Genomic DNA, 22,912 nt, shown 5'->3' on the forward strand with positions numbered 1-22,912 from the left:
TTTTTTATGTAGTTTATGTATTCATAGTCTATCAGCCAATGTTGTAAACTAAGTCGTTTTGATGCACGCATTTCCCACTAACTCCTCACCAATGCTACCATACGCCACTTTGATGATCACGTAACCGCGTGTCTCTAAACTCCAGTTGGTGGCTTGGGAGGGAGCGTAGATGAATTACCATAGTTGGGGAGATGATTTCCAATCTGCCCATTCTGCGGCATTCCTTGAATTCCTTGCATGCCTTGTGGCAAATTAGGGGGCATGCTCTGAGGGAGGCTTTGTGGCATAGCCTGATGCATCATCGGCCGATGAGCCATGTGAGGAGATGCATGATAAGAGGGCAAAGAGTTGTTTGAACCCTGCCGAGCCATATTGTACCCCATTCCATTGTTGTACTGTTGTTGAGGTGGAGTGAAGGCATTGTATTGGAGATGGGGAGAGCCGTGGTGCGGAGACCCATGGTGAGGAGTGCCATGATGGGACATCGGTTGAGGAAGCGGAAGGCCACCATTACCAGGAACGAATGATTGTGTCTTTGGGTTGAAGGCGTGGCGATTGAAGCTCCCAGGAATGGGATGTTGACTCTTCGGATCGGCTGGATTCGCTGTGCTAGGCAACTGACCAAATGCATAAGGTATCGAATTCGGGGGAGCTCTTGGCATGGGTCCTTGTGTCTGATACGGGCTCTGGTAAGGATTCGATTGAGGCCATTGCTGGGGTGCCAGTGGAGGTGACTGAACAGGTGACCCATAAGCGCTGATCGGCGCACTGTGAGGTTGGAAGCGTTGCTGACTTGGCTGAGGATACTGCTGTAGACCTGTCAATTTGAAGATCCACCCAATATAGCGTGGAGATGAATTACCTGGGGAATGGGGTTATACATCGGAATATTACCGTTGTTCATGTTGTTGATTGGCATACCAGGGTTGAACTGTGGAGCTGGTTGGGGGATGAACTGAGGTTGCATCGGATTTGGGTAATTGTTTTGGACAACACCATTAAATGGCTGGGGACCAATGGGAGCGAACTGCTGAGTTGGGGCCCAAGTTGGACCTTGCGGTTGGGGGAAGAACGGTGTATACTGGGACCTGACATCGAAGCTTTCAGAGTCGTCTCTACGCTGCTTGGGTGGCTTAGGTCTCTTATTTTGGCTTGCCCGGTCCTTGGTTGAGAGCGAGCTCGAGCGAGACATCTCATTTCCCTCTTCGGTTTCTGTAGCTAATGGTTAGCAAGGAGCAGTGTGAGACAAAAAGGAATTGACACACCTGGGGTGACATCGCCGGTTTTTTCTTCCTTCCCAAATATGCGTTCTCTGGCTTTGTTATAAGCTGCCTCCCTTTCCTCTCGAGATAATCTAAGTCGAGTCAGCAGAGAGAAAACGACAAGGGTAAAGAGTTACACAAACTTTTCTTTCGCTGAGAGAGATTTATCTTTGCCATCACTGCCGGTTTCCGAGGTTGCTTTGGAAGGGCTAGGACCAGTGTCACCATCGCCACCCCTTCGCATGATTTTCATTGCTGGCATCGTGGGGGGCGGGGTGTTGCCTGAGGTTGGCGGGTTGGAGATACTGGTCAAAGAGGGCGGCAGCCTACAGAAAGGTGTTCTGAAGATCCGAACGGCACCAGCACCGGAATCAACTTGATGTGTCATGTGATAGTAATCAGCAAGTTTGTGAGTAAGCATTCTGCAGAATGAATTGCAAGGAGGCAGGTCAATGAAAGGTTCTCTATGTAGCGTCAGAATCAAGACACAAAAGGGGCTAACCATTGAGGTATAACTTACTTAGAATCCTTGACAAATTCAATCACATCCTGCTCAAGTCTGAGAAGGAAGATTCTATCCTTTGGAGACTCCAGGGCTTCTAGTAACTTCTCATCGGGGGTCTGGCGATAAAACAGACTGAAGGCTTCTGGTGCTCCGGTTGCTCCAATGAGAGGCTTAGGTTTGCCATCATCTGTTGTCTGCTGTCCAGAAGAACCACTATGTGGTGTGCTAATGCCTTGGTTCTGACGCTCCTGCATGGGTTGCATACTTCGTCGGTCAGGGGCTTCATAGAACTGTGCACGATATGCCCGACCAGCAGCTTCGGATCCAATTCTTGAACCTGCCACTATAGAACCTCGCCCAGAGAATGTATCATCATCCTCTGCAGCCTTGACACTCGCACTATCATCAGGGCGTAAAGATTCTTTCTCATCCAGCGCAAAAGTAGTCCCAGATGTGATGCTCTTTCCGTCCAGACTTGGTGGTTTAGTTCCAAGCTCAGAACCAGAATCTGTACGTTGAAAGGGGTCTTCCGAGAATCCGTCAACTGCATCTGCCTTATTCCTACTGGCTACAAGCCCCGAACCATTCACGACAAGACTCGGCATGGGAGAGTTGACGCTCAAAGCCTGAACGGCGTCCCCAAGTTTGGCCTCGCTGGCGCTAGGCTCCGCAGAACGTGGCTCTTCTGGCTTCATCTTCAAGCTAGGCTCGCCCGAAGAAAATTCCTTCTTCAAAGTAACTGCGGATGTGTCTTCGGATGTTGCATTCGGTAGACCCGATCCGTCTACTACTTCGTTCTGGGCGTGCAGCCGAGTGTTTTCCTTTCGCTGGTCTCGGAGAGATGTCGAGGTCGTAACTTTGGTAAACGAGCTAAGAGCTACATCGTCTTTACCTGCCGATGCAGCTACCTAAATAAAGAGGGCAAACATTAGCTGTAAATTCCTATGCCTGCTGGGCGTCGTAACGCAAAGCTGAGAAGACCAGATGTGTCGAACTCCACATACCTTCGCGAACGACAGTCTAGATGTAGCTGCGGACATTGGCGCAGTCGCCATATTGAAGTGTAAGTCCGACCAGACCTGATTCTAGTCGACGAAAAAGAGTGTCGGAGCCCGAGGCGGACAAAGGTGAGATCGCAACCAGGCGATAGGCCTGTAAAAACCAAAGCTTTTGTAGAATTTAAAATTAAGGGAGAAAGTTAACAAGAGCGCCCGATGAAGAGACGTGACATCTGGTCATTGTCGTAGCTGACAAGCTGCTGGTGGTTATGAGGGAGTTTATGGAGAAAGCGTGGGTTTTGTCAGTCCGTTTGGCTCAAGGCGTACCACGGTGGATCAATGCTGGTGAGGTGTTGCCTTCTGGACTTGACCTTCGTACGACCGCGGCTCCAAATACTCGCAGGGCCTTCCCAGACTCTCGATATCTGGCCAAAGGTTGAATTTGAGGGATTGTTGGCGGGGAAAGGTCAGAGCATCTCAGCCCTTTTGGATGGTGAGAAATAATCGGCCTCCTCCAAAATCGCTGCATCCAGTCAAGGAAAGGCTGCGCTACTGTAGCGTCGGTGACCCCCTGTCAACCAACCTTAAAAAAGTTACCCGCAACGGCAGAGACAGTCCTGACAATTGAGATCCACCACGAGGAACTACTGCTCGTCTGCTCGAACGCATCTGGAGTTGTCTCCCGCTGAACACTATACTGAGTAGACACCACTCTTTTACGCTACGAATCATGAATCGGTACGGCAGAGGGCCGACCATTGGAGGCCCGTCGAAAGCAACCGCGACTACCTTATGCCAGAAATGTCTTAAAAGAGATATGTACAATCATTACCCTCCTCACGGGCACTCGGCTGACTGAAATCTACGCCACTATAGTTACGAGTGCAAAGCTGTTGCTCAAGAACGACCATATGTTTCACGCCCTTCGAGAACTCAGCAGCTCTTGAATCCAAAACTGGTCCCAAAGTTGACGAGTGAGGTTCCGCAGGAACTGCTCAGAAAGTTCGTCTTTGTCTACCCTACAAATAGTTACATTTACTTAAGTTCTTGTTTTAACAGTGGGTTCTTTGAATCTCTTGCTAACATGACTGTCTTGCAGAAAAGGTGTGGCCGATGAGCAACTTGCGAAGGCAGAGCAGGAGAGGGGCCGGAAGCGTGAGAGGCATAGTGAGGATCCGGAACTTCGAGGTGCACCCAAAAGGATACGATCAGCTTCTCACTCATCTGTCTCGGTGTCAACTATTTCCACAAACATGTCTCGATCGCCATCCCCAAGAGAGATATCAAGACACTCAGCGAGCCGCAAGCCTATGCGGTCAAACAAATCATCTTCTCCACAACGAAGGAACCCTGGCCGTAACGAGTCAAGGTCTGTGACCAGATCTCCGAGCATTTCTAGATCCCCACCGCCTCCAAAGCATCTTACAGAATCCGAGAAGAAGCGAAGACGACGTTCCTTCTCATCCGCAGACTCCTATACTTCAGAAGACCGACGGATTTCAAGGGAAAGAACAGATAGCAGGAGCACCAGGAGAAGATTCCAGCAAGTAAGCCCACCTGCGAGAGGCAGGAGAACGGGAAGCAGGAGTCCTTACAGGGGAAGACGAAGACTTTCAAATGATCGACAGCGTGGAAGCGATAGGTTCAGTGATGGCGGCCCTCCCCGTGATAGCTACAGACCACTGCCAAGAGAAAGGAGCCTGAGTCCTTTTAGCAAGAGGTTGGCCTTGACTCAGGCAATGAATATGGGTCAATAGGCAATATACTTGGCTGATAGTCTCAAGGCCTTACAACAACCTCAGAGCTTTGAGTGGTCTGCCAGTGAACACTATATCTAGGTAAGATGTGTCTGGAGTAAGTCAACAGTTGTGCTTGGCGTGAAGGTACTGTACTTGAACCTTCATTCGAAGGAAAGGCATTCGATGTCCAAAGGATACAGCCATGTGACCTGACCAAGGGGCACAGCCGAAAGTTTAGCCTCCACGAATTTCTTGTTAGATGTTGTGCCTAAGAAATTGTCCTTCTAGATTCCCACCGCCTCCAAAGTGAATCTTAGTATTCAAGCGTTTTTGTTGCACTTTGCTTCAATCTCCAAGGGTTTTGGATATATCGAGATTGTCTTCAGACTGGAAAGTGAATCGGTAAAATAATATTTGCAATGGATGAAATCGCTATGCAATTCGGAGCTTCAATATTTGCAAAGCAGCATGACCAGTTTCAGACGATATTGATACTCTAATGCTTTCCAATTACCTTCGGATCTCCTTGTGCTTTTCCTGAGCAGACTGACAGTTCTTCCCTGCTACGCACATCCTGTATAAGCTGATTCCACACCAACTTGAATGCTTATTTATATCTTCTAAATTTTCATCCTCACACCACAGTCCCAAGAAAGCAACAGTCATTCACACACGGTAGTCTTGAGTCTCTATAGACCTCTCGGCTCCCTACAATTTTCTCTATTCGGCTGTCCCACACGGAGCTCTAAGGAGCTCTAAAAGATCTGGCGAAAAAGTCACGAGAGCCATGATTTACCACAAGGTTCAAGGCATCCCATCTCAATTTCTTGAATGACAGTAACGAATGCGAATTGCAACAACCTCATCCGCTCCACTCAAATCCGCTTGTCACTCTAATCATCTAAAACTTTCCATCCTCCCGACTCGGAATTCCTTTGCTTTATCAGCTCGTGACACGGCGGCAGAGAGGATTCATGGTGGCACACAAACGGGCGCGAAGGGGTCGATGCATACGGCCTCGTCAGCGGCAGCAACGGGAGCAGCGAGTGCCATAGCAGCAAGAAGGCGAAACTAAGGATGGCTTGGGATTGTATGTTGGCTGCTTGAGATTCCGTGAGTGTTTGGTGACAGTGCAACATCCAGACGGTTGCGCGAAGAATATCTCAGGGCAAAGAACTCTCGCTTCTTGCAACGATAGACTTCTACCACAACCAAGAAAACGCCAGGATCGCATTGTGCAACAAAGAGAAAAGCGAATTGTTGATGCGGACGTAAAAGGGAGAACAGTAGAGGCTTTGACGAGTACAACATAAAATATCGCTCAGCCCCAATGTCTCGATTCTCACAGAAGAACCTCAGGAGGTTCACCCATTGTAAGGCAGATCATCTGGCTTATAGCCACTTTTCCTTAGAACGCCAAACTCCACCATGCTCCCTTATCCCTTCATGGCGCCTTTATCATACAGTTTTCTTAACTCTATTGCAAATCTTCATCCTCCTTCTGGCGTCTCTCTTCCTCTTCCTCCTCTCTTTCCCTCAATTTGACCCCTTCAACCAGAGTAACACCTTCCATTCCCATTTCCTCTCCGCCCTCGCTAGCTGTGATGGATCCATTCCCAGACTTCGACTTTGCCGCTTTCTGTGCCCCCTCTATCCTCTCCCTGACCATCCTGGCAATAGCGTTTTCCGTCCTAACATTGAGGATCTCGAGCTTCTTCTCCAGGTCCCTCTTCAAATCCCAATTAGGTTTCTTGGGTTGTAACTTGAATAGATCCACACCTTTGTCGTCTTGTTCCTCCTCCTCGGCTTTCTTCCTGATCTCCTCCTCGACTTCTCTTGCCTGCTGCTCTAGGGTCTTCTCGACGGCCAATGTTGGCGGTGCTTCGAATCCTAGCTTCGGGCCTTTGGCTTCCGGGTCATAATTTCTTCCAGACAGATGTAGCTTTGCTATATCTGGCTCGGCGGGTGGTGATGGCGAGCGTGTTGATTCTGGGGCTACGATTTCATCGCCTGGTTGCTTGCGCTTCAGGGATTTGAGTTTGGCTAGGCGCGCTTTTCGTTCATCTGCTGCTGCGCCTAAGGTCGCATGAGTCGCAGACATATTGTGTGAGTTGTAGGGAGGATTAATCTTTCTAGATTGTGGAGATGTTCTTGGTCAACTGAAGCTGTGAGGTTGCGCCAAATTTCTCAGCCTGATGCGGCCGCATACTAAAAAAGAAAAGAGGGATCCCCTGTGTCGGGGCTACAATTCAAGCCTTTTTCCACCTCTTCTAACTCATGCATCACGAAGCAATGTGGTGAACGAAACACTCTCCTCAGCTGATGCCTCCACGCTTCAAACTGCTGACGAAACGCTGGCCACCGTTCGATCTGTCCATCCTTCCATTCCTCGCGCCTCGAGTTTTTCAACCATGGCCGTGCAAAGGGCGTCCAGTCCATTCGGCAACGGCACAGGCAGTTCGACAGAAGTCCGAAGCTGTGAAGGACGCTTATGAAGCCTTGCCGCTGGAGAATAGTGGAGGAAAAAGCCATTTTGTGGGTTCAACATCGCGCATCCAGGGGAAGAAACGGGAGGTTCACAAACTGCCTCGAGAGTTCGATCGTTCTATGAGCAATGATACAAATGACGAATACAACTGGCGCCAAGGACTGGAGAAACCTCCAGGAGGAAACACTGATGGTCATTACTCTGGCGTAGAGGCTTCTGGGATATCTGAAGAGGAGTCGCGCAGAGAGTATGAGGCAATCTGGTACTCTCGAAGCAAGAAACTTCACGAAGCGCTAAGGGATGTTGATGGCCTCCCCCCTGGCCCAGAATCCTCTGGGAGCTCTGAAGAGGAGGACTTCCGCAGAAAATATAGGGAAATTTGGGGTCCCCGACCTAAGATAAAACCTCCAATGGCATCAATAAGGAGAGTGCCTTTCTTACCCGGGGACGAGAAAGACCCCGAAGAGGCAAGGCCTATGAGACGCGAAGCACTCAAAATTCGTTACCATCTGCTCAGTCGCAGCGCGATGAGGAGACCTCAACAACGGGTCGGTCTAAAGAGGGATCGAGCCCGTCAACTCGAAGCGGACAGAAAGAAATCTTTGGAAGCATCAAGACGAAGGAGGCTCTGTCTCCAGTCGCAGGCTAGAGCAAAGCAGCAAAACATACCGCCCAACAGGCCAAAATGGGTTCGCCTTAGTCCGTATACCGACTCTAGCCTCTATACCCCGTTTAGGACTTGGCACCGGCGATTTGCAGTTTTAAATCTTCGCCATGAGTTGTCCATGAAAGGAAAGAGACTGCCAAGATTCGTCTTCCAGCAAACTTCGAGATTCCCTTTGACATTCCTTAGAGAATTAATGGATGAAGGAGATAATTCTCTGGAGCTACGTCTGAAATGGGAAAAGTTTAGCCCACAACGGAAAATGGAGATATGGCCAGAGCTTATGATCAAGACGTTGCAAACCAAAACCGGCAAAACTTTGAAAATCATAGCCGGAACATATGCTCAGGAGCCGTTTCCTCCTCCGTATGCGCTCTCAGACTGTCTGAACTATGTTATCTCTTTTTTCCTCGGTGGACGACCTGGACCTCGCGCACCAAATCTCATTCGCAGAATACACAATTCAGTCTTCGGTCTGCTGCAGATCGGGCCGAAGGACTATCTTCACATCTCTCAACATTCAACGTTTCTCCTATTATCCCACGCAGATCCATTTCTGTTGAAGAAGCTGTACAAGATAATGACAGACATCCGCCACCCGCTACACCAAAATACTTTGATGAACTTTGCGTACCGCTTTGCAAAGGTCGGTGAGACAGATACTGTCTTGGAGATTCTGCAGAAGTTGAAGCTCTACGGTTCTGACTTCAACAGCCCGAAAATGCTTAGTTTGTGCTCGAAAATACTTGATCGGTCCGTCAGAGGTCCAGACACGGCCTACTCCGATTCGGATATATTTGAGCGCATGCTTGGGTGGGGAATGCAGCCAAATATTATCACATATAACGTCCTTATCAAAAATTCGGTGGATATCGGTAACCACAGCACTGCGTGGCAGATTCACGACATGATGATAGAGAGTGGAATCGAGCCAGATACTTACACGTATTCGATTCTACTGAACGATTCAAAACACAGAATGGACTCCGAGGCTATTGAAGCAGTTATGGAAATCGTTCGGGGCAAGGGGTTAATGAGTGCTCACATTGTCACTGATGTTCTAGATGCAATTTTCCTTCTCTACCGGCAAAAGGCCAAGGAGCATGACCAGCCTTCTGAACCTCATGCTGCTTTTTATCACATGTTGAAGGTTTATATGGAAACTTTTCGAATTCAGCCATTAGCACGAATTATTCCCTGGATCTCAGATATATTACCAAACGCCCAACGCCTAGAGACTTCACCGATACCCCAAGATGAACTCGAGCAGCCGCCCATGCCGACACAAGCTTTGATGATAAGTGCATTTCTCTACGGCTTGCGGGATGCGTGGGCTGTCAAGCAATTTTATAACCATTTCCGCCTTCTTATGTCGACCAGTGATCCGGTTATTGCAGATTTTCTCGAAACGACCCATATTTGGAACTCGGTCCTCCTGGCACTGGGTAAATTTCCGGACACGCTTGGTGATTGCACAGCCATTGTTGGAGATATGCTTGCACCATCCACTGTAGGCGAAGATCCTTTGGCCAGCCAGATCGAACCCGAATCGTCTCTGATAGGTGGGACGTTCGAGGCGCAATCGAAGGTTGAGGGTTCTGAAAACGACGTCGAAATCTCGAAATCCCAACGTCTCGTTGACTCTAACCCAACTCAAGATTCTCTCCCTCAGCTATCCGAAACTCTAGAGGAAAAGCCAAGAAGACCACACATTCCGCCAAAGCCTGACGTACGCACGTGGTCCATCCTCCTCAAGATTTTCATGAACCAGCACCAAACCCGCGCCGCAGCGAAAGTTTTCACAATGATGCAAGAAAAGGGCATCATTGAGCCGAACTTTGTAACCTGGACGAGTCTCGTAAACGGATACGCTCGTGTACAGGACACGAAAAATACTGCCGATGTCATCTCTCGCATGGAACGCGCTGGTCTAGAAGTAGATCTGCGGCCGTTGACGCTCATGTTCAAGATTAGTAAACGAAGAGAGCTTCTTGAGGCGATGAGGAGGCGGCGGAATATGGAATTAAATCCGGGAGCAGAGTTCCTGGATCTGCTGCAGAATGATATGCGGAATCCGCGGGATGAGGAGCAGTCTCATGAGACAAACATCGCAGCAGATGGAGAGGACTTTATCTTTCGGGATCTGGAGGCCGATGCAGAGGACAGTATCATTAACGACTCTGATATCAGGACGAAGCAGATGGCAATGTAGAGACGAGATGAGAACAAGGACTGGAGACTCTTGAAAAGGGATGGCCGCTTCCATCTCCACACGAGGTGTATACGCAACTCATTGCAGGCTTTTTATTGTATCATGTGTTTGATTGGCATAGATGACTTGTGTTTTATATGTACAATACCTATGATACCCCTTGGCAGTCACTTAGAAGAAACTCAATCCTGCTCTCCTACATTTCGGTGCGGTTATTACCTCGGATAATGCCGAACCTTTAAACTGGTCTGAGAATAGCCGCAAATATTGCCATGGCAAGGTCCTTGATTAAATTGTACAAGACGCTCCTGGCCTGCATTACAGATGGGTATCGATCATATTGACTATCTTATTTCGCCATCGCGCCGGCTCCAAATAACGCTCAATGCTCACAGCAATTGCCGTTCTCCCAGATTTGTTCATCTGTCTCAATTTTCCTCGATAGCCCGGTCCTTTCATGCGCTCTCAGATTTGCAAGCACCGCAAATAACTGTCCCGCATCTACACTCCCATGCCAAGGAATCCATCTTCTCCTTCCGCTCTTTAGCAAGCTTCTCGCCGTTCGCGTGCTTGGTCATAGCCTCAGCTCTGTCACACGAGAGACATTGAATACCGCAGTCACAAGTCCATAACCGGCTAGGGTCTCCATTCCGCGAAGCAGGAGGCTGTTTCGGACAACGAGTGCAGACAATATGTCTAGAGACACATTGCCAAGCTGGCTCTCCATAAAAAGTGATTGGAGAGGGTGGACTCATGCCGGTCATTTCCGTGTCCTCGTCAAGAGTAGGTTTTGGAGGTGCCTCTTTGGCTGAAGGTTGCACAATTCGAAAACATCTGTTGCATTCCATATCGCGCCGTTCTAAGGTAGAGGGGCTCGCGGGAATAACTAGGCTCCATATATGTTGACATCCCCAAGCATCAATAATGTGTCCGTACGGTTCCGGGCCAAAGTCAGGACCTGCACCTTCGTAGAATCCTGCATTGCCGTCAAGGTCGTCTTCTTCCACATGATAATCCGGTTCGGCATCAGATGCGTCATCGTCACATTGGCCCTGAATCTGTCAGATCTATAAGTGTTGTTGGACAATGTGGGGGGATGAAAAGTAACTAGGAACTTACACCGCATTGATTAATTGGTAACATGCACTCCCAACAGAAGTGCGCACCGCATCTGCATTCAATATGAGAGCAACCGTACATTCTCCGAACTCCAGCTCGGCATTTAGGGCAACGTTTAATCTTCCATTTTTTCAATTGTTCCTCAAGAGCAGGATCAAGATCATTCTCTGGGCACTCTCCAATATGCGTGAGGGACCTGCATTTTGTGCAGACCGAGACACCGCAGATAGGACATGCCACGTGTGATTTTATTTCTCTTTTTGGGTTACTAAACGCATGCGGGGGAGAGGGTGTTGGGAATGTTGTCGTATCGCCTGCATCGTTGTAGGGTGTAGCTGGTCGTTGACGGATTTTGGTATACATTCGTGGTGGAATGAAAGCAGAGCATGTTGGTATAGGGCAGTATATCCTATCTGGAGTAGCCCATTCTTCGTACTTTGCCTTATAGAGCTCAATCTGTGCATTGTTGAGAAGATTGGCAACTGCCGAGAGCGGGATAATGGAGCAGCATTTCGGTGGCATTTTGGATTCATTCTTGCAAGCATCCAGGAACCAGTCTTTCAGACATCCTGCACAGAAGTCCCCGGATGTGCATCTCTTGCACTGATCTGATATCAGTTAGCGTTGGTTGGATCAACAACGGCAACGAGAATGGGGATGAAAGCAAGGGCATACATACGGGGAAAGTGACTCTTCGGATCTTCTCCCTCGAATTTTTCAAGGCCTGGAATAGTTAACACCATGACCAATTGAGACACAACGGAGCGAATGAAGATATAAAAGGACAGGAATAATGGCAGGCATGATTCTCCAAGAAAACCGAACGAGTTGGGTGGTAACTTACATAACACACAAGTTTTGCATGTCCAGGTGACACCTGGTCTTGCTGTAGGAGTTGCCAGTTCTTGTGAATTCTGGAAATTAAGTTCAGGGAGTGTTTGAGAAGGATCTGAGGGTGTGTCAGCCATTAGCAAACAGAGCCTTACACCAAACACCTTTGATCGAACTCGTTCAAAGAAATGCTTGAGCCAGTAAGTGGTTCTTCGCATCATATGAGCATAATTTGTACTCTTAAAAGGTAGAGTCTATAATGTATTGAATGTTCAGGCTCGCTGGAAGATATAAAAAAAGAGAGACTTGCAGTGATCAGGCGGTACAGTGCCTCGAGGATGACTCATGTAGTAATCAACGTCCCAACGCTGTTCACTGGTTTCGGGTGGGGGCGGGGGCGGAAGCTCTATCCTATGACGGAATGTAGAGTCAAACGGAGGTCGATATGCTGTCCCAGGTGGGTACAGGTGGCGAGGCTGAGGCACCGGCGTTTGTATTGGCGGAGGATGGGTCAGAGATGGTTGTGGAATGTACTGGTATGCTGGATTTGGGTAGCTGGTCTAGTCAGCAAAGCAATGTCCGTGAATAGGTTGGAATCATAGTTGTGACTGACCTTGTGTCTCTTGAGGATGGAGGAGGCGCCGCATGATTGAGCATGTCATTGATGGCTAGAGGACGGCGCGGCTGGTTGTTGGCCATGCTAGAAGGGGAATTGGGTTGCTCTTCCTGAGGGGCAAAGGCCCGGCTTCCGTGCTGAAAGTGGTACATGGCTGAACAAGCCGGGGGACGTTGTCTGCCTAGAGAGGAGATCAAAGCCCGATGGCGTGCACGCCGAGTGACTGCAGGGGTCGAGCAGCCAAGGCTACCGCGCAATGGCTGCCAGAAGCCACTTCGAATCGGCGCGAGCTTTATTTCTTGAATGACCGTGTTCTGTCAGTGGCTTTGTGGAAAAGGTTGTCTGTCTGCGAGTTCATGGGAGTGTAGTTGAGGAAATGAAATTCGGGATGCGTTGGCCTCGTGTTACAGTGCCCTTGGCCCGGCTTCAGCCTTGTGCGAACGCTCGCGTTGATTGGCTAGGAGCTCTCGAACAGCGGCAGAACACCAAACATGTAAATCAAAAAGATGTCGTAATGAATAGAAGGTATGAGTAAAGCCGACCCCAGGCCAGTCTGGTACTTTAACTGATTGTATAGCAATTACCTTTTCTCTACAAGGCTGTGAACAGAAATCCGGGGAAGGAAGCTGGAAATTGAATATCATCAAAAAAAATTATATTGCAAACGCGAGAAAGTTTGCTACGATATCTTTCTCGATTTAGAAGTCTCGATGTGGTTTCGTTTTTTGCATTGCGAACAATATCTTGCCCAGACTTTCTACTGTCTGCGCCCTATTTCTTTCGTTCACCTCATGTATGAATGGAGAGGCACAGCGGGGCACAGTGGGGCATTTCTTATCTTATCAGAAAGTGACTTTCAGCCCATTTTTTCATTTTCATCTTCATCTCGTGTGAAACATCAACCTCCTCGCTCAAGTGTAGATTGATGGCTTGGCGGCTTTTACCAAATCCTTTCATTCGATGCTCATATAAGCTGTCAATATCAACAGTGGGGAAGGAAACAGGATAGCGATTGGCAAAGATGCCAGACAAGGACGCCGGAACTCCTCGAGTTTTTCTCATTCGACATGGTCAGTGATCTTTCAATGCTGTTGTTCTAGAAGATGTTAATTGAAATAGGTGAAACTGAATGGACGAAATCTGGCCAGTACACAGGAAGAAGTGATATTCCTCTCACGGCAGATGGAGAGAAGCAGGTCATCTCCTCAGCTCGTGTGGTCGTTGGACCAGGCAAGATGATTGATCCCTCAAGGGTAACTCAACTGTTCATCAGTCCTCGCCTTCGAGCTCTCCGAACGTACGAATTGCTATTTGACGAGCCCACAAGACACCAATTCGAGGGGAAGGTGGAAATAACGGAGGATATTCGAGAATGGGATTATGGATTGTACGAAGGAATTCTACCGTCTCAGGCAAAGGCAGGTCGAAAAGAGCGCGGTTTGGACAGAGAAAAATCTTGGAATATCTGGGTGGATGGTTGTGAAAAAGGGGAATCGCCTGCAGAGATCAAAAGTCGACTTGATGGTGTCATTGCAAAGATCAGAGAGATTCAAGGGCCTTATATGCATGGAGAGAAGCCTGTGGATGTGGTGATCATTGCCCATGGACAGATTCTCAGGGCTTTTGCAAGACGGTGGCTCGGGTTTGAAGTCGGTGTGAAACTTCCCATGATGTTAGAGCCAGGGGCCGTCGGGGTCCTTTCTTATGAGCACCATAATGTTGACGAGCCTGCATTTATGCTTGGGGTCAACATGGCAGACAGGGAAGAGTAAAGTCAATTAGGGGCGGAAAAGGCGAAAGACCTTATTAGTTCGAACTAAAAGTTACGGCACGGATTGGGGGAAGTGCTACAAGCAAGATGATAAATCTTATGGCTTTCGTTTGAAAGTGTACAAGAACAATCCCTCTCTGGAGAAGGTTTCTTTATCTTCATCCTCGATCTCTTCGACAATAAATCTCTTATTTGCGTTCTTCATGAAGTGCATGTCTGCTCTTCTCCGTTTCTTGAAGCAGAAGTATACGACGGCTTCCTTGCACAAGTCAAGGAGATCTGCCAACGTACTCAGAAGTAGTGGGAAGGCCGGCTCGAAATACACGCAGTCCGCTGCCAAAATAACATTAGGTTTGTCTCTGAGGACTTCTGCTGGTAGCGGTTCACCCCTAATCTCTCCGTTAAGACGAATCTCTCTAGCATTTGAGAAAGGCATACCAGTTTAGGACGAGTTCCTTTACACGTGACTCTAGTCCATTTAGAGCAATGTTCTTGCTCATGAGCTCAAACATGTTTTCTTGATCTGTAATGTAGATAGAGTGATCAACAGGACATCCCATAGCCACAGCCAATCCAACCAGACCCCCGCCAGCCCCGAGCTCAAGACTTCTTAACGTCAGTTTTCGTGGCAAGGTGAAAGGTATTGAATACGCACATTCGTGCATCTTTTAACGAGCCTCGATGATACCGTAGCATTTGTTGAGCTAATACCATCCCGGCCGGCCATAGTTGACCTCCACAGCCTGTCTTGAGGTCCTCATGAAGTTTTAGTGGGGTTTCGAGGAGGCCCGAAAAGTCGACAGCCGTGGTTGAGGCTACTTTGTAGGTGGGAACCGGTGTAAAATATTCTCCAATTGATAGCGGAGAAAATTCTGGTGAAGGAGAGCGTGATGCCATCTTGTGAAGGAGGCTAGATGTCCTGAAGAGACCTTGTCGAAGGGGGGTTGTGGAGGGGTCGACTAAACTTCCGGCAGAACACCTTCACCGCCCTTCGCTTCATCAACCCCTTTTGTTGCGACGTCCTTCGAACCCCCTTTCTTCACTCCTGTATTTGGAAAGCAGTCCCTTGTTCATAAATCACCAAGGGGTGGCGTTATGCCACAATCGATAGAGCGTCACAAATCCGGCTCCTACGGCGTCTTTCTTGCCTCGTCCTGACCCCACAATTTGGTTCTCACAATGTAGGGATGAACTCTTCTTGCCAGCCCCCGTGCGGTCGTCCAACCAGCATCGACGAAATTGGTCTGGTCTGTCAGACTATCTTCCATAAAGGTTTAGGCGGTCACATCTCATTTGAGCCTCTAACGGTCGAACGATGGTTGTCTGAACCCCATGTCAGCAATTGGCGGGGTGGTTGGACTTTGGCATTCCACAACATCACAACCTTCCCATACTATTTCGCCCACCAGCCTTTCCAGGAGGCACATTCCCTCTCCGCACGTAAGTTCGGAGTTTTCTCGATCGTTCGATGGCTGGGGTCGGAAGTTTTGATATCCCTTGCAGTGATCCATTCTTTCCCTACAATGTTGAATTCCCAAGTAAGGCGATACCAGCGATAAGGGGTTCTGCGCCTTCAAGGAAATTATCTCAATGGTACTTCGTGGTTTCCACTTTCCTCAGTTTTAACTCCATCCGTCGATTTCTATGCATTTTTGATCATCTTCATACTGTCCTACCGTTGATCTGATCATACTTGGCATCCACGGATTTGGACTTCACTATTCATTGTGTCTGCTGCGATCATTCAGCTCTCAAGAAGATGGCACTGTGGGGCTTTCTATCCGCTGTTGCCATCTATGGTACTCTTGTAGTTGCAATACCGACAATCACATTCCCTCTAAACTCCCAAGTACCACCTGTTGCTCGAATCTCCGAACTCTTCTCCTACTCGTTCTCAATCTCGACCTTCTCATCGACTCTTCCGATAACGTACACACTTTCCAATGGGCCTAGCTGGCTGTCTCTGGACAGCAGCACACGTACTTTGTCGGGAACGCCGTCCATCGAGGCTGCTGGTGCAGGAGGAGTCACCGGAGTTTCCATAGCCATCACTGCGAGTGACTCGTCTGGTTCAATCACACAAAATGCTACACTAGTTGTTTCCAAGAATCCAGCACCGATCCTCAGTATCCCACTTTCAGTACAATTGCAAATATCAACAGCTTTCTCGGCACCCTCGATCTTACTCTACCATCCTTCAACTCCATTTACCATTCATTTCCAGCCTGACACATTCTCGGGTTCAGACCTCATCTACTACGCTATTACTGTCGACAATACGCCTTTACCGTCGTGGATAGCATTTGATGAGAGTTCTTTGACGTTCACTGGTCAGACCCCCGACTATCACTCCCTCATACAGCCACCGCAGACTTTTGGTATACAATTGATTGCGTCGGATGTTGAAGGATTTAGTGGAGCAGCAATGAATTTTGATATTAAGGTTGGGGTGCACCTTCTGGCTTTCAAGAATGCAGCTTTGGTCATCAATGCAGCAGCTGGTGATGCCGTCAACTTCGATGGTCTTGCTGGAAATCTCGAGATCGATGAACGAACCGCCAATGACTCAAAAATTGCCTCGTTATCCGCGGATGCACCTCCTTGGTTGGCTTTTGACAATTCCACTTTCTCTCTGAGTGGAATCGTCCCAGCTGATGCAACACCTTACAACATCACAGTTCTGGCAACAGACATATATGGAGACACTGCGAATGCAATCGTTTTTCTTGATATCTCTACATCGTTGTTCCGCAACGAAATTGGAACGCTAAATGCAACGATTGGGAAGTCATTTACTTATGATTTAAGTATCTATCTCCGTGACAAGTCAGACGTCGAGATCACTGCACAGATCTCTCCTGCGGAACCTTGGCTGTCGTTTGATTCTCAAACATTTGATCTTGCTGGCCAGGTCCCGCTGATTGCAAAGCCACCATCCATCGCGATCACCTTGCTAGCAACCTCAAAGTCATCAACTAAGTCTAGCTCTCAAACCTTCCAGCTCGATCTTGTCACTACAACTAGCCAAGCGTCACCCTCGGCATCGGCTCCATCACGAACATCGACCCCGCCTAGCACATCTCAAACGGGAAATTCGACGAAATTGCCAGCTTTTTCCAAAAAGCCGCTGAGTAGAAAGATTATTCTGGCGATTGTCATGCCAATTGTTTTGCTGCTCCTTTGCATACTTCTAGCATTGTTCTGCTACGTCAGGCGAAGACGCGAAGCAAGAAGGTGCTCACCAACTCTATCCAAAAGTGAAATATCAGGGCCTACCGAAGCTAGCTCAAGTATCATGGAGATAGTACCCCCGACTTACATTGCTCCACCGCCACCGCTTGAACTAGACATGAGTGGATTTGGAGGCGATACCAGCTCGATCGTCACCAGAGAGCAGCAAACTAGCCTAACAAGGCAGAAAAAACAAGATATACGGAGGTCCCAAACTCTGTCTGATATATCTGGGACGCAGCGATCTCAATGCCAAGAGTCCAATGAATCTGAGAATAGAGCTCGGTCGTATTCAGAAAATGCCGCATCTAAGGCCGACGGTAGCTGGAGGTCCACCCAAGGTAGCTTGTATCCGACTGAGGGATCCTCTAGAACGGATTCGACAAACACTCAAAGGCTTTCCCGAAACTATTCCAACTATTCGAGGAAAGGCCACACAAGACGCTCAGCGAAGGTCTACTCTACCAGCAACTTTCTCCCTTTACCGGATGTTACTCCTTCTGGTCCGCCGGTTGAAGAGTCTATCTTGAATTTGCGGGATAGCAACTTCTCATTTGCGCCTATGGAAAGATTTTCCGTTGTTAAAAAGCATGCGAGCTTTCGTCAAATGTCTGAGCAATCATTCGTTAGCAATAGACTCAGCCGCACAAAATCGACAAGGAGGCAATCCAGATTCATGCCCATGCTAAGTCAGCGCTCGAGCGGAATTGGACACGGTGGCGGGAGGGACGCTATTTCTTCGTTGTCTGAAAACAGTGAGAAACGCCGCAGTGCTGGACACGGACAAGACTGGACATTAGGCCAAGGAATTGCAAGAAATTCGAAAACATGGCTGACGACAGGTTCGTCAGAGGCAGATGAGCTGAATCGGAGAAGCACAGTCAGTGCTTTATCCGAATATGCAGATATGAAGCCAGAAGATGTCATACGACTTAGCACTATTCGGCAAGTGACCAAAAGCCCGTCGATACCACTTGCGGGTCACCCCTCAGCGAGCAGCGAACATTCTCGACGTTCAAGGCCTGTGAGCAGACGGCTTGACTCGTCACCATTCTTCGGCGGTTCGGCATCCAGGAAATCGAAATCTCGACGATCACCGAAGAAGGCGAGAACTACGTACGCGGATTCTCCGACTGTTCCTGAAGAAGCTACCATGGCCGGAAACTTGGAGACTGTCCCCCAAGGCCCAGGACAGGAGAATGAGGATTTGCCTCGGGACTCGTTTGGCATCTCCTATGGAATGGCTCGCGAGGGAACACGGCAACTAAAGTCTTATGTTCAAAGCCACCTGTCACGGAGCAGGACAAGAAGCAGTATGAAATCCACCGAGTCAAAAGATAGCAGGTTCGAATCAGCGAGTGGATCATTGATGTCATTGCACCAATTCCAGGCTCAGAAACAACCAGAGAGCCGAGGCGATGATGATGGTTACGAAGATTTTCTCCGGGACGATTACTCGGATGGAGAAGGCAGTTGGGAAACGCAGCACAGTCCTCAGGATAACCAAGGCAACGCTAACGCTGGAGATGTGGCTGAAGTCAACGCTGTTGCAGCGCAAGCGATGTCCAAGCCAAGCTTCATCCCAAGCGCCAGGATTTCAAACTCGAAACCCAATTCCCCGATGCTGGATATCGAACCGAACATGAGGATGGTCCCCGGTGCTTCGAGGAGGCCAATCAGTGTTGATGCGAAAGCAAACAAGAGATCGAGCAGGGCGAAGATTGAGCGAGGAGAATTAGATTATGCAGCTTATATATGAGTTCTATTTGCAGTCATAGGATATTTTGGAATAGGAGAGAGATAATTAGATAATGTAAAGGAATGCGAGCACATCTCAAAGGTTTGGGGTACTGTCTCGCTTGCTCACTTGACTGCTCGGGTAAACTCCTGAACTCCTTTGAAGAACCTGTTCTGTATATGAATGTGATGGCCAGTCTCTTGCAGACACATTGCAATCACTAGATCCCTGAAAGGATGGCAAACGATGAAGTTGCCCATGAAGAGGAAGATCCCGTTTTCCTCAGCAAGCCTTCAATGGCTTCGGTCCGTGAGAGGGTTAGGAACCGAAGTGGAATAGCCAAAATCCAAATCAGCATTTTGGAAGCTCTTTAGGGTTTCAAGACAGAGGTGTTGCCAAGCTGAGCTCGGATGCTGTAAAGGTTCGTCCCGACCTCTCCTTTCATTGACAATATCATAGAATCTCTTCCTCAAAATCTCCGACCAGTTGACTGGTGTACCGTCTGACTTCAGACATTGACCGTCCTTCCGGGAGAGTTTCCCACACGGAGTCAATTGGTACATTAAATCATGCAATCTTTCGATTCCCTCTTGTTATCGAATTTCTTCTGTTCGGAGACGGTCTAGCCGTTGGCGTCCTTGGAGAACTTCCCCAGAAATTGTGCTGATACTCCCTAGCAATAAGCAAGGATGGCCAGGACCTCGATGACGCAGCAGCTCAGCTCTGACCCCCTTGGGGCCGCCACAATACAGAACGATCGAGCAATCTCCAGAGCGTGGAAAGAAGGGTAGGCTCGTCGCAAGGCTTGAAATTTGGTACAAGTGACCTCGGCCCCGAGTGCCTGGACACTGATCGCCCATCAAGAAGAGGCAGCAGCCACCTCCAGCCTTGGAATCGGACAGATTCTCAGGGTCCGCTAATGCAACCCCTCGATGAGTTGTGACACGCAGCCTATGGGAGGGCACAGGCGCTGATTTCTGCCTCGTCGCCCGCCTCCCGGCCAAGGACATGGTGCTGTGCTGCGCAACCCATAATGATGACGGGTGAAATTATGTACTATGAGTAAAGGAGCTCAAAGCCTCACGCCTTGCCCGCCCCAAGCAGAAGCGGTCTTCTCAGGAACATGAAAGGGTGAAGCGAATGCGTTCCGACAACTCCTTGATTTCTGTCGCCGCTTTATAGGTGGTAAGTCCTTAGCGAGCGAGCTAACGGTCGCCCTCCTTCGTCATTCAGCACAACTCGATTTTCTCCCCCCACACGCGACATCTCTGGTAACTTTCCAGACTCGAAGACGACGAAGCAGCTCAGCGAACATTCCTGATGCAGATGAACAGATAGTCTGCAGATCCATCTCTGAGCCTCCTCTCCGTGCGACGGAACCCCGCTCATCACATCCTTCTTTTCCTGCGCAGCAAAGGCGAAAGGGAAGACCTGAAATTGCTCCCGGCGGAAGCAAGAGAGGACCTGATCTTCCTTCAAGATGGGTCAAACTCTGTCGGAGCCCGTTGTCGAAAAGGTATGCAGTTCATTTCTTTTCCCGTGTCGTCGTCACGCAGTCGTCTCTCTCAGCCTCGGTAGTTCTTCAGATGTCTATTTTAGCAGAGCTTGGAAGTGTGCGCAGTGACGATCCCTCTGCAGTTCCTTGGCACTCAAGTGCTGGAGATTGTTTTTTGTTGTCCCAAGTTTGCTCCGAGCTGGCTGTGGCGGCGGGTCTACATAAGTTCCAATTTTCATTTCACGTTTGCTGATACACGGAATCTGGCAGACTTCGGCAAGCGGGGGTGATGAACGTTTAGTCTTTGGCGTGTCTTCCATGCAGGGATGGCGTATCAGTATGGAGGATGCGCATGCCGCGGTCTTGGACCTCCAATCGGTGGCTGAGGATGGCAAGGAGTCGAAACCTGCGAATATTGATACGAGGTTGTCATTCTTCGGTGTTTATGACGGTCATGGAGGAGATAAGGTCGCACAGTTTGCTGGCGAAAACATACACCTGATCATTGCGAAGCAGGATGCTTTCAAGAAGGGTGATATAGAGCAAGCCTTAAAGGACGGATTCCTAGCTACGGACAGAGCCATCCTTAACGGTCAGCATACTTGAAGGATTCTGTGGGGCATGGAAACTGACTTGCACTCTTTTAGACCCACGGTACGAGGAAGAAGTTTCCGGTTGCACTGCCTCGGTTGGAATCTTATCTTCGAAGAAGATCTACGTGGTACGTGATGGAGTTCTCTGTTAAAACATTTATATTAACAGACTCAGGGAAATGCTGGAGATTCTCGAAGTGTTTTAGGCGTAAAAGGTAGAGCGAAGCCGCTCTCGTTTGATCACAAACCACAAAATGAAGGTAGATAGACGACTGGCAGCTGAACTTTGGCTGAAATGCTAATATGAAGATAGGCGAGAAGGCTAGAATCACGGCTGCTGGAGGTTTCGTAGACTTCGGACGTGTTAACGGCAACCTAGCTCTATCAAGAGCTATAGGTGATTTTGAGTTCAAGAAAAGCGCGGAACTTGCTCCTGAGCAACAGATCGTTACAGCGTACCCAGACGTGACGGTCCACGACATCTCAGACGATGATGAGTTCTTGGTGGTTGCATGTGATGGTAAGTGATAGAATACGGGTCTTGGGAATTTACCTTCTAATGTGAGGTGTTGTAGGTATCTGGGATTGCCAGTCTTCGCAGGCGGTTGTTGAGTTCGTTCGACGTGGTATCGCTGCGAAGCAAGAACTCGCCAAGATCTGTGAGAATATGATGGATAATTGCCTCGCGTCAAATTCGGAGACCGGAGGTGTTGGTTGCGATAACATGACTATGATCGTTATCGGCCTGTTACGCGGAAAGACGAAGGAGGAGTGGTATGAGGAGATTGCCAAGAGAGTTGCCAATGGAGATGGGCCTTGCGCGCCTCCAGAGTACGGCAAGTGTTTTGTTTATTAGTTTTGGTGATATCAGGGCTGACTAGTGGGATAGCTGAGTTCCGTGGACCTGGTGTGCATCATAACTTCGACGACAGTGATAGTGGTTATGATGTCGACATGGACCAGAAGAAGTCCTTTGGTGGAAATCAACGGGGCCGCATTATTCTCCTTGGAGACGGTACTGAAGTTCTTACAGATTCTGACGACACTGAGATGTTTGACCACAGTGAAGAGGACAAGGACCTTGCGAGTCAAGTACACAAGGGCCAGGCAACCAGCGAAGACGAACCAAAGTCGACCACAGAGAAGACGGAGCCAAACCTTAAGGCCGTGGCAGATGACACCCTCCCAAAGTCTACCGAAACGACAGAAAAGAAAGCAGACGAGAAGATTACCGAAAACTAGGGTCTAATTGCTTCCAATCTATCGTTCGAATGCTCTAAGAACACTTCGAACATGGTTTTATGACGGATACTGCTTCTCTGAGAGACGGGTCTTTCTAGAAGGTTGTTTGCTTTGCTGCTTTGCACCAAGACCTGGATTAGAAGTCATACGTTACGGGTTTCTGTGTTTTATCAGCAGTTTGTGGACATTTCACAAATTCTTCTCACCGGAGCGGCAGGACGAACATAGGGATACCAAGGTGGACACATCGCAGCACTTTACACCTGGCAGTCTCTCGGATCTTACATGGCGGCGCTCTCTTGTTTTCATTTTCTGAATTACGATCTCCATTACGCAGCGAGCCATGTGTTACGTTTCTTTTCTTTTGCATCACAGATCTCACAATTGGAAGGGAGGTCACTAGAATCA

The 22,912-nt window shown here is 48.7% G+C and overlaps 9 protein-coding genes across 9 annotated transcripts; 5 read left to right on the forward strand and 4 right to left on the reverse strand.

The window, feature by feature from the left end:
- Positions 1-134: 134 nt before the first annotated feature.
- Positions 135-2,822, reverse strand: K444DRAFT_534993 (uncharacterized protein; the record flags this gene model as incomplete). Its single annotated transcript, XM_024875252.1, has 6 exons — positions 135-809; positions 863-1,212; positions 1,266-1,354; positions 1,406-1,726; positions 1,783-2,675; positions 2,772-2,822. The coding sequence occupies 6 exons, from the start codon at positions 2,820-2,822 to the stop codon at positions 135-137; spliced, it is 2,379 nt and encodes a 792-aa protein (XP_024733831.1).
- A 567-nt stretch (positions 2,823-3,389) lies between these two features.
- K444DRAFT_615372 (uncharacterized protein) lies at positions 3,390-4,799 on the forward strand. The gene is made up of 3 exons (XM_024880718.1): positions 3,390-3,580; positions 3,632-3,767; positions 3,865-4,799. Exons 1-3 carry the CDS (start codon positions 3,496-3,498, stop codon positions 4,520-4,522), a joined length of 879 nt encoding a protein of 292 aa, XP_024733832.1. The 5' UTR covers positions 3,390-3,495; the 3' UTR covers positions 4,523-4,799.
- Positions 4,800-5,725: 926 nt separating this feature from the next.
- Positions 5,726-6,605, reverse strand: K444DRAFT_593598 (uncharacterized protein; the record flags this gene model as incomplete). The annotated part of the gene is made up of 1 exon (XM_024878312.1): positions 5,726-6,605. One exon carries the CDS (start codon positions 6,603-6,605, stop codon positions 5,982-5,984), a length of 624 nt encoding a protein of 207 aa, XP_024733833.1. The 3' UTR covers positions 5,726-5,981.
- A 78-nt stretch (positions 6,606-6,683) lies between these two features.
- On the forward strand, positions 6,684-10,161 carry K444DRAFT_39581 (uncharacterized protein). The gene has a single exon (XM_024872485.1). The coding sequence runs from the start codon at positions 6,827-6,829 to the stop codon at positions 9,866-9,868; it is 3,042 nt and encodes a 1,013-aa protein (XP_024733834.1). The 5' UTR covers positions 6,684-6,826; the 3' UTR covers positions 9,869-10,161.
- On the reverse strand, positions 10,096-12,736 carry K444DRAFT_39621 (uncharacterized protein). Its single transcript, XM_024872491.1, has 5 exons — positions 12,432-12,736; positions 12,129-12,373; positions 11,832-11,936; positions 10,988-11,595; positions 10,096-10,926 (listed from the first exon to the last, which is right to left on the reverse strand). The coding sequence occupies exons 1-5, from the start codon at positions 12,584-12,586 to the stop codon at positions 10,324-10,326; spliced, it is 1,716 nt and encodes a 571-aa protein (XP_024733835.1). The 5' UTR covers positions 12,587-12,736; the 3' UTR covers positions 10,096-10,323.
- A 719-nt stretch (positions 12,737-13,455) lies between these two features.
- On the forward strand, positions 13,456-14,206 carry K444DRAFT_632091 (phosphoglycerate mutase-like protein; the record flags this gene model as incomplete). Its single annotated transcript, XM_024883442.1, has 2 exons — positions 13,456-13,504; positions 13,554-14,206. The coding sequence occupies 2 exons, from the start codon at positions 13,456-13,458 to the stop codon at positions 14,204-14,206; spliced, it is 702 nt and encodes a 233-aa protein (XP_024733836.1).
- A 96-nt stretch (positions 14,207-14,302) lies between these two features.
- On the reverse strand, positions 14,303-15,102 carry K444DRAFT_534347 (uncharacterized protein; the record flags this gene model as incomplete). Its single annotated transcript, XM_024875210.1, has 3 exons — positions 14,303-14,594; positions 14,644-14,811; positions 14,861-15,102. 3 exons carry the CDS (start codon positions 15,100-15,102, stop codon positions 14,303-14,305), a joined length of 702 nt encoding a protein of 233 aa, XP_024733837.1.
- Positions 15,103-15,392: 290 nt separating this feature from the next.
- K444DRAFT_665401 (uncharacterized protein) lies at positions 15,393-19,195 on the forward strand (the record flags this gene model as incomplete). The annotated part of the gene is made up of 2 exons (XM_024887065.1): positions 15,393-15,645; positions 15,954-19,195. 2 exons carry the CDS (start codon positions 15,393-15,395, stop codon positions 19,193-19,195), a joined length of 3,495 nt encoding a protein of 1,164 aa, XP_024733838.1.
- Positions 19,196-20,693: 1,498 nt separating this feature from the next.
- K444DRAFT_39823 (protein phosphatase 2C) lies at positions 20,694-22,412 on the forward strand. The gene is made up of 5 exons (XM_024872499.1): positions 20,694-21,261; positions 21,317-21,390; positions 21,438-21,522; positions 21,576-21,782; positions 21,838-22,412. Exons 1-5 carry the CDS (start codon positions 20,988-20,990, stop codon positions 22,116-22,118), a joined length of 921 nt encoding a protein of 306 aa, XP_024733839.1. The 5' UTR covers positions 20,694-20,987; the 3' UTR covers positions 22,119-22,412.
- Positions 22,413-22,912: the final 500 nt, after the last annotated feature.

Source organism: Hyaloscypha bicolor, assembly GCF_002865645.1.
Source record: "Hyaloscypha bicolor E unplaced genomic scaffold K444scaffold_117, whole genome shotgun sequence".
NCBI lineage: Eukaryota > Fungi > Ascomycota > Leotiomycetes > Helotiales > Hyaloscyphaceae > Hyaloscypha > Hyaloscypha bicolor.

Coding starts and splice junctions, on each gene's coding strand:
- K444DRAFT_39581 (XM_024872485.1), top strand. CDS start 6,827: ATGCCTCCACGCTTCAAACTGCTGACGAAACGCTGGCCACCGTTCGAT.
- K444DRAFT_39823 (XM_024872499.1), top strand. CDS start 20,988: ATGCAGGGATGGCGTATCAGTATGGAGGATGCGCATGCCGCGGTCTTG. Junction 21,262..21,316: donor GGACAGAGCCATCCTTAACG/GTCAGCATACTT, acceptor GCACTCTTTTAG/ACCCACGGTACGAGGAAGAA. Junction 21,523..21,575: donor TCACAAACCACAAAATGAAG/GTAGATAGACGA, acceptor ATATGAAGATAG/GCGAGAAGGCTAGAATCACG.
- K444DRAFT_39621 (XM_024872491.1), bottom strand. CDS start 12,586: ATGTACCACTTTCAGCACGGAAGCCGGGCCTTTGCCCCTCAGGAAGAG. Junction 11,937..12,128: donor CACTGTACCGCCTGATCACT/GCAAGTCTCTCT, acceptor ACACACCCTCAG/ATCCTTCTCAAACACTCCCT. Junction 10,927..10,987: donor TACCAATTAATCAATGCGGT/GTAAGTTCCTAG, acceptor TAGATCTGACAG/ATTCAGGGCCAATGTGACGA.
- K444DRAFT_615372 (XM_024880718.1), top strand. CDS start 3,496: ATGAATCGGTACGGCAGAGGGCCGACCATTGGAGGCCCGTCGAAAGCA. Junction 3,581..3,631: donor CCAGAAATGTCTTAAAAGAG/ATATGTACAATC, acceptor ACTGAAATCTAC/GCCACTATAGTTACGAGTGC. Junction 3,768..3,864: donor CCGCAGGAACTGCTCAGAAA/GTTCGTCTTTGT, acceptor ACTGTCTTGCAG/AAAAGGTGTGGCCGATGAGC.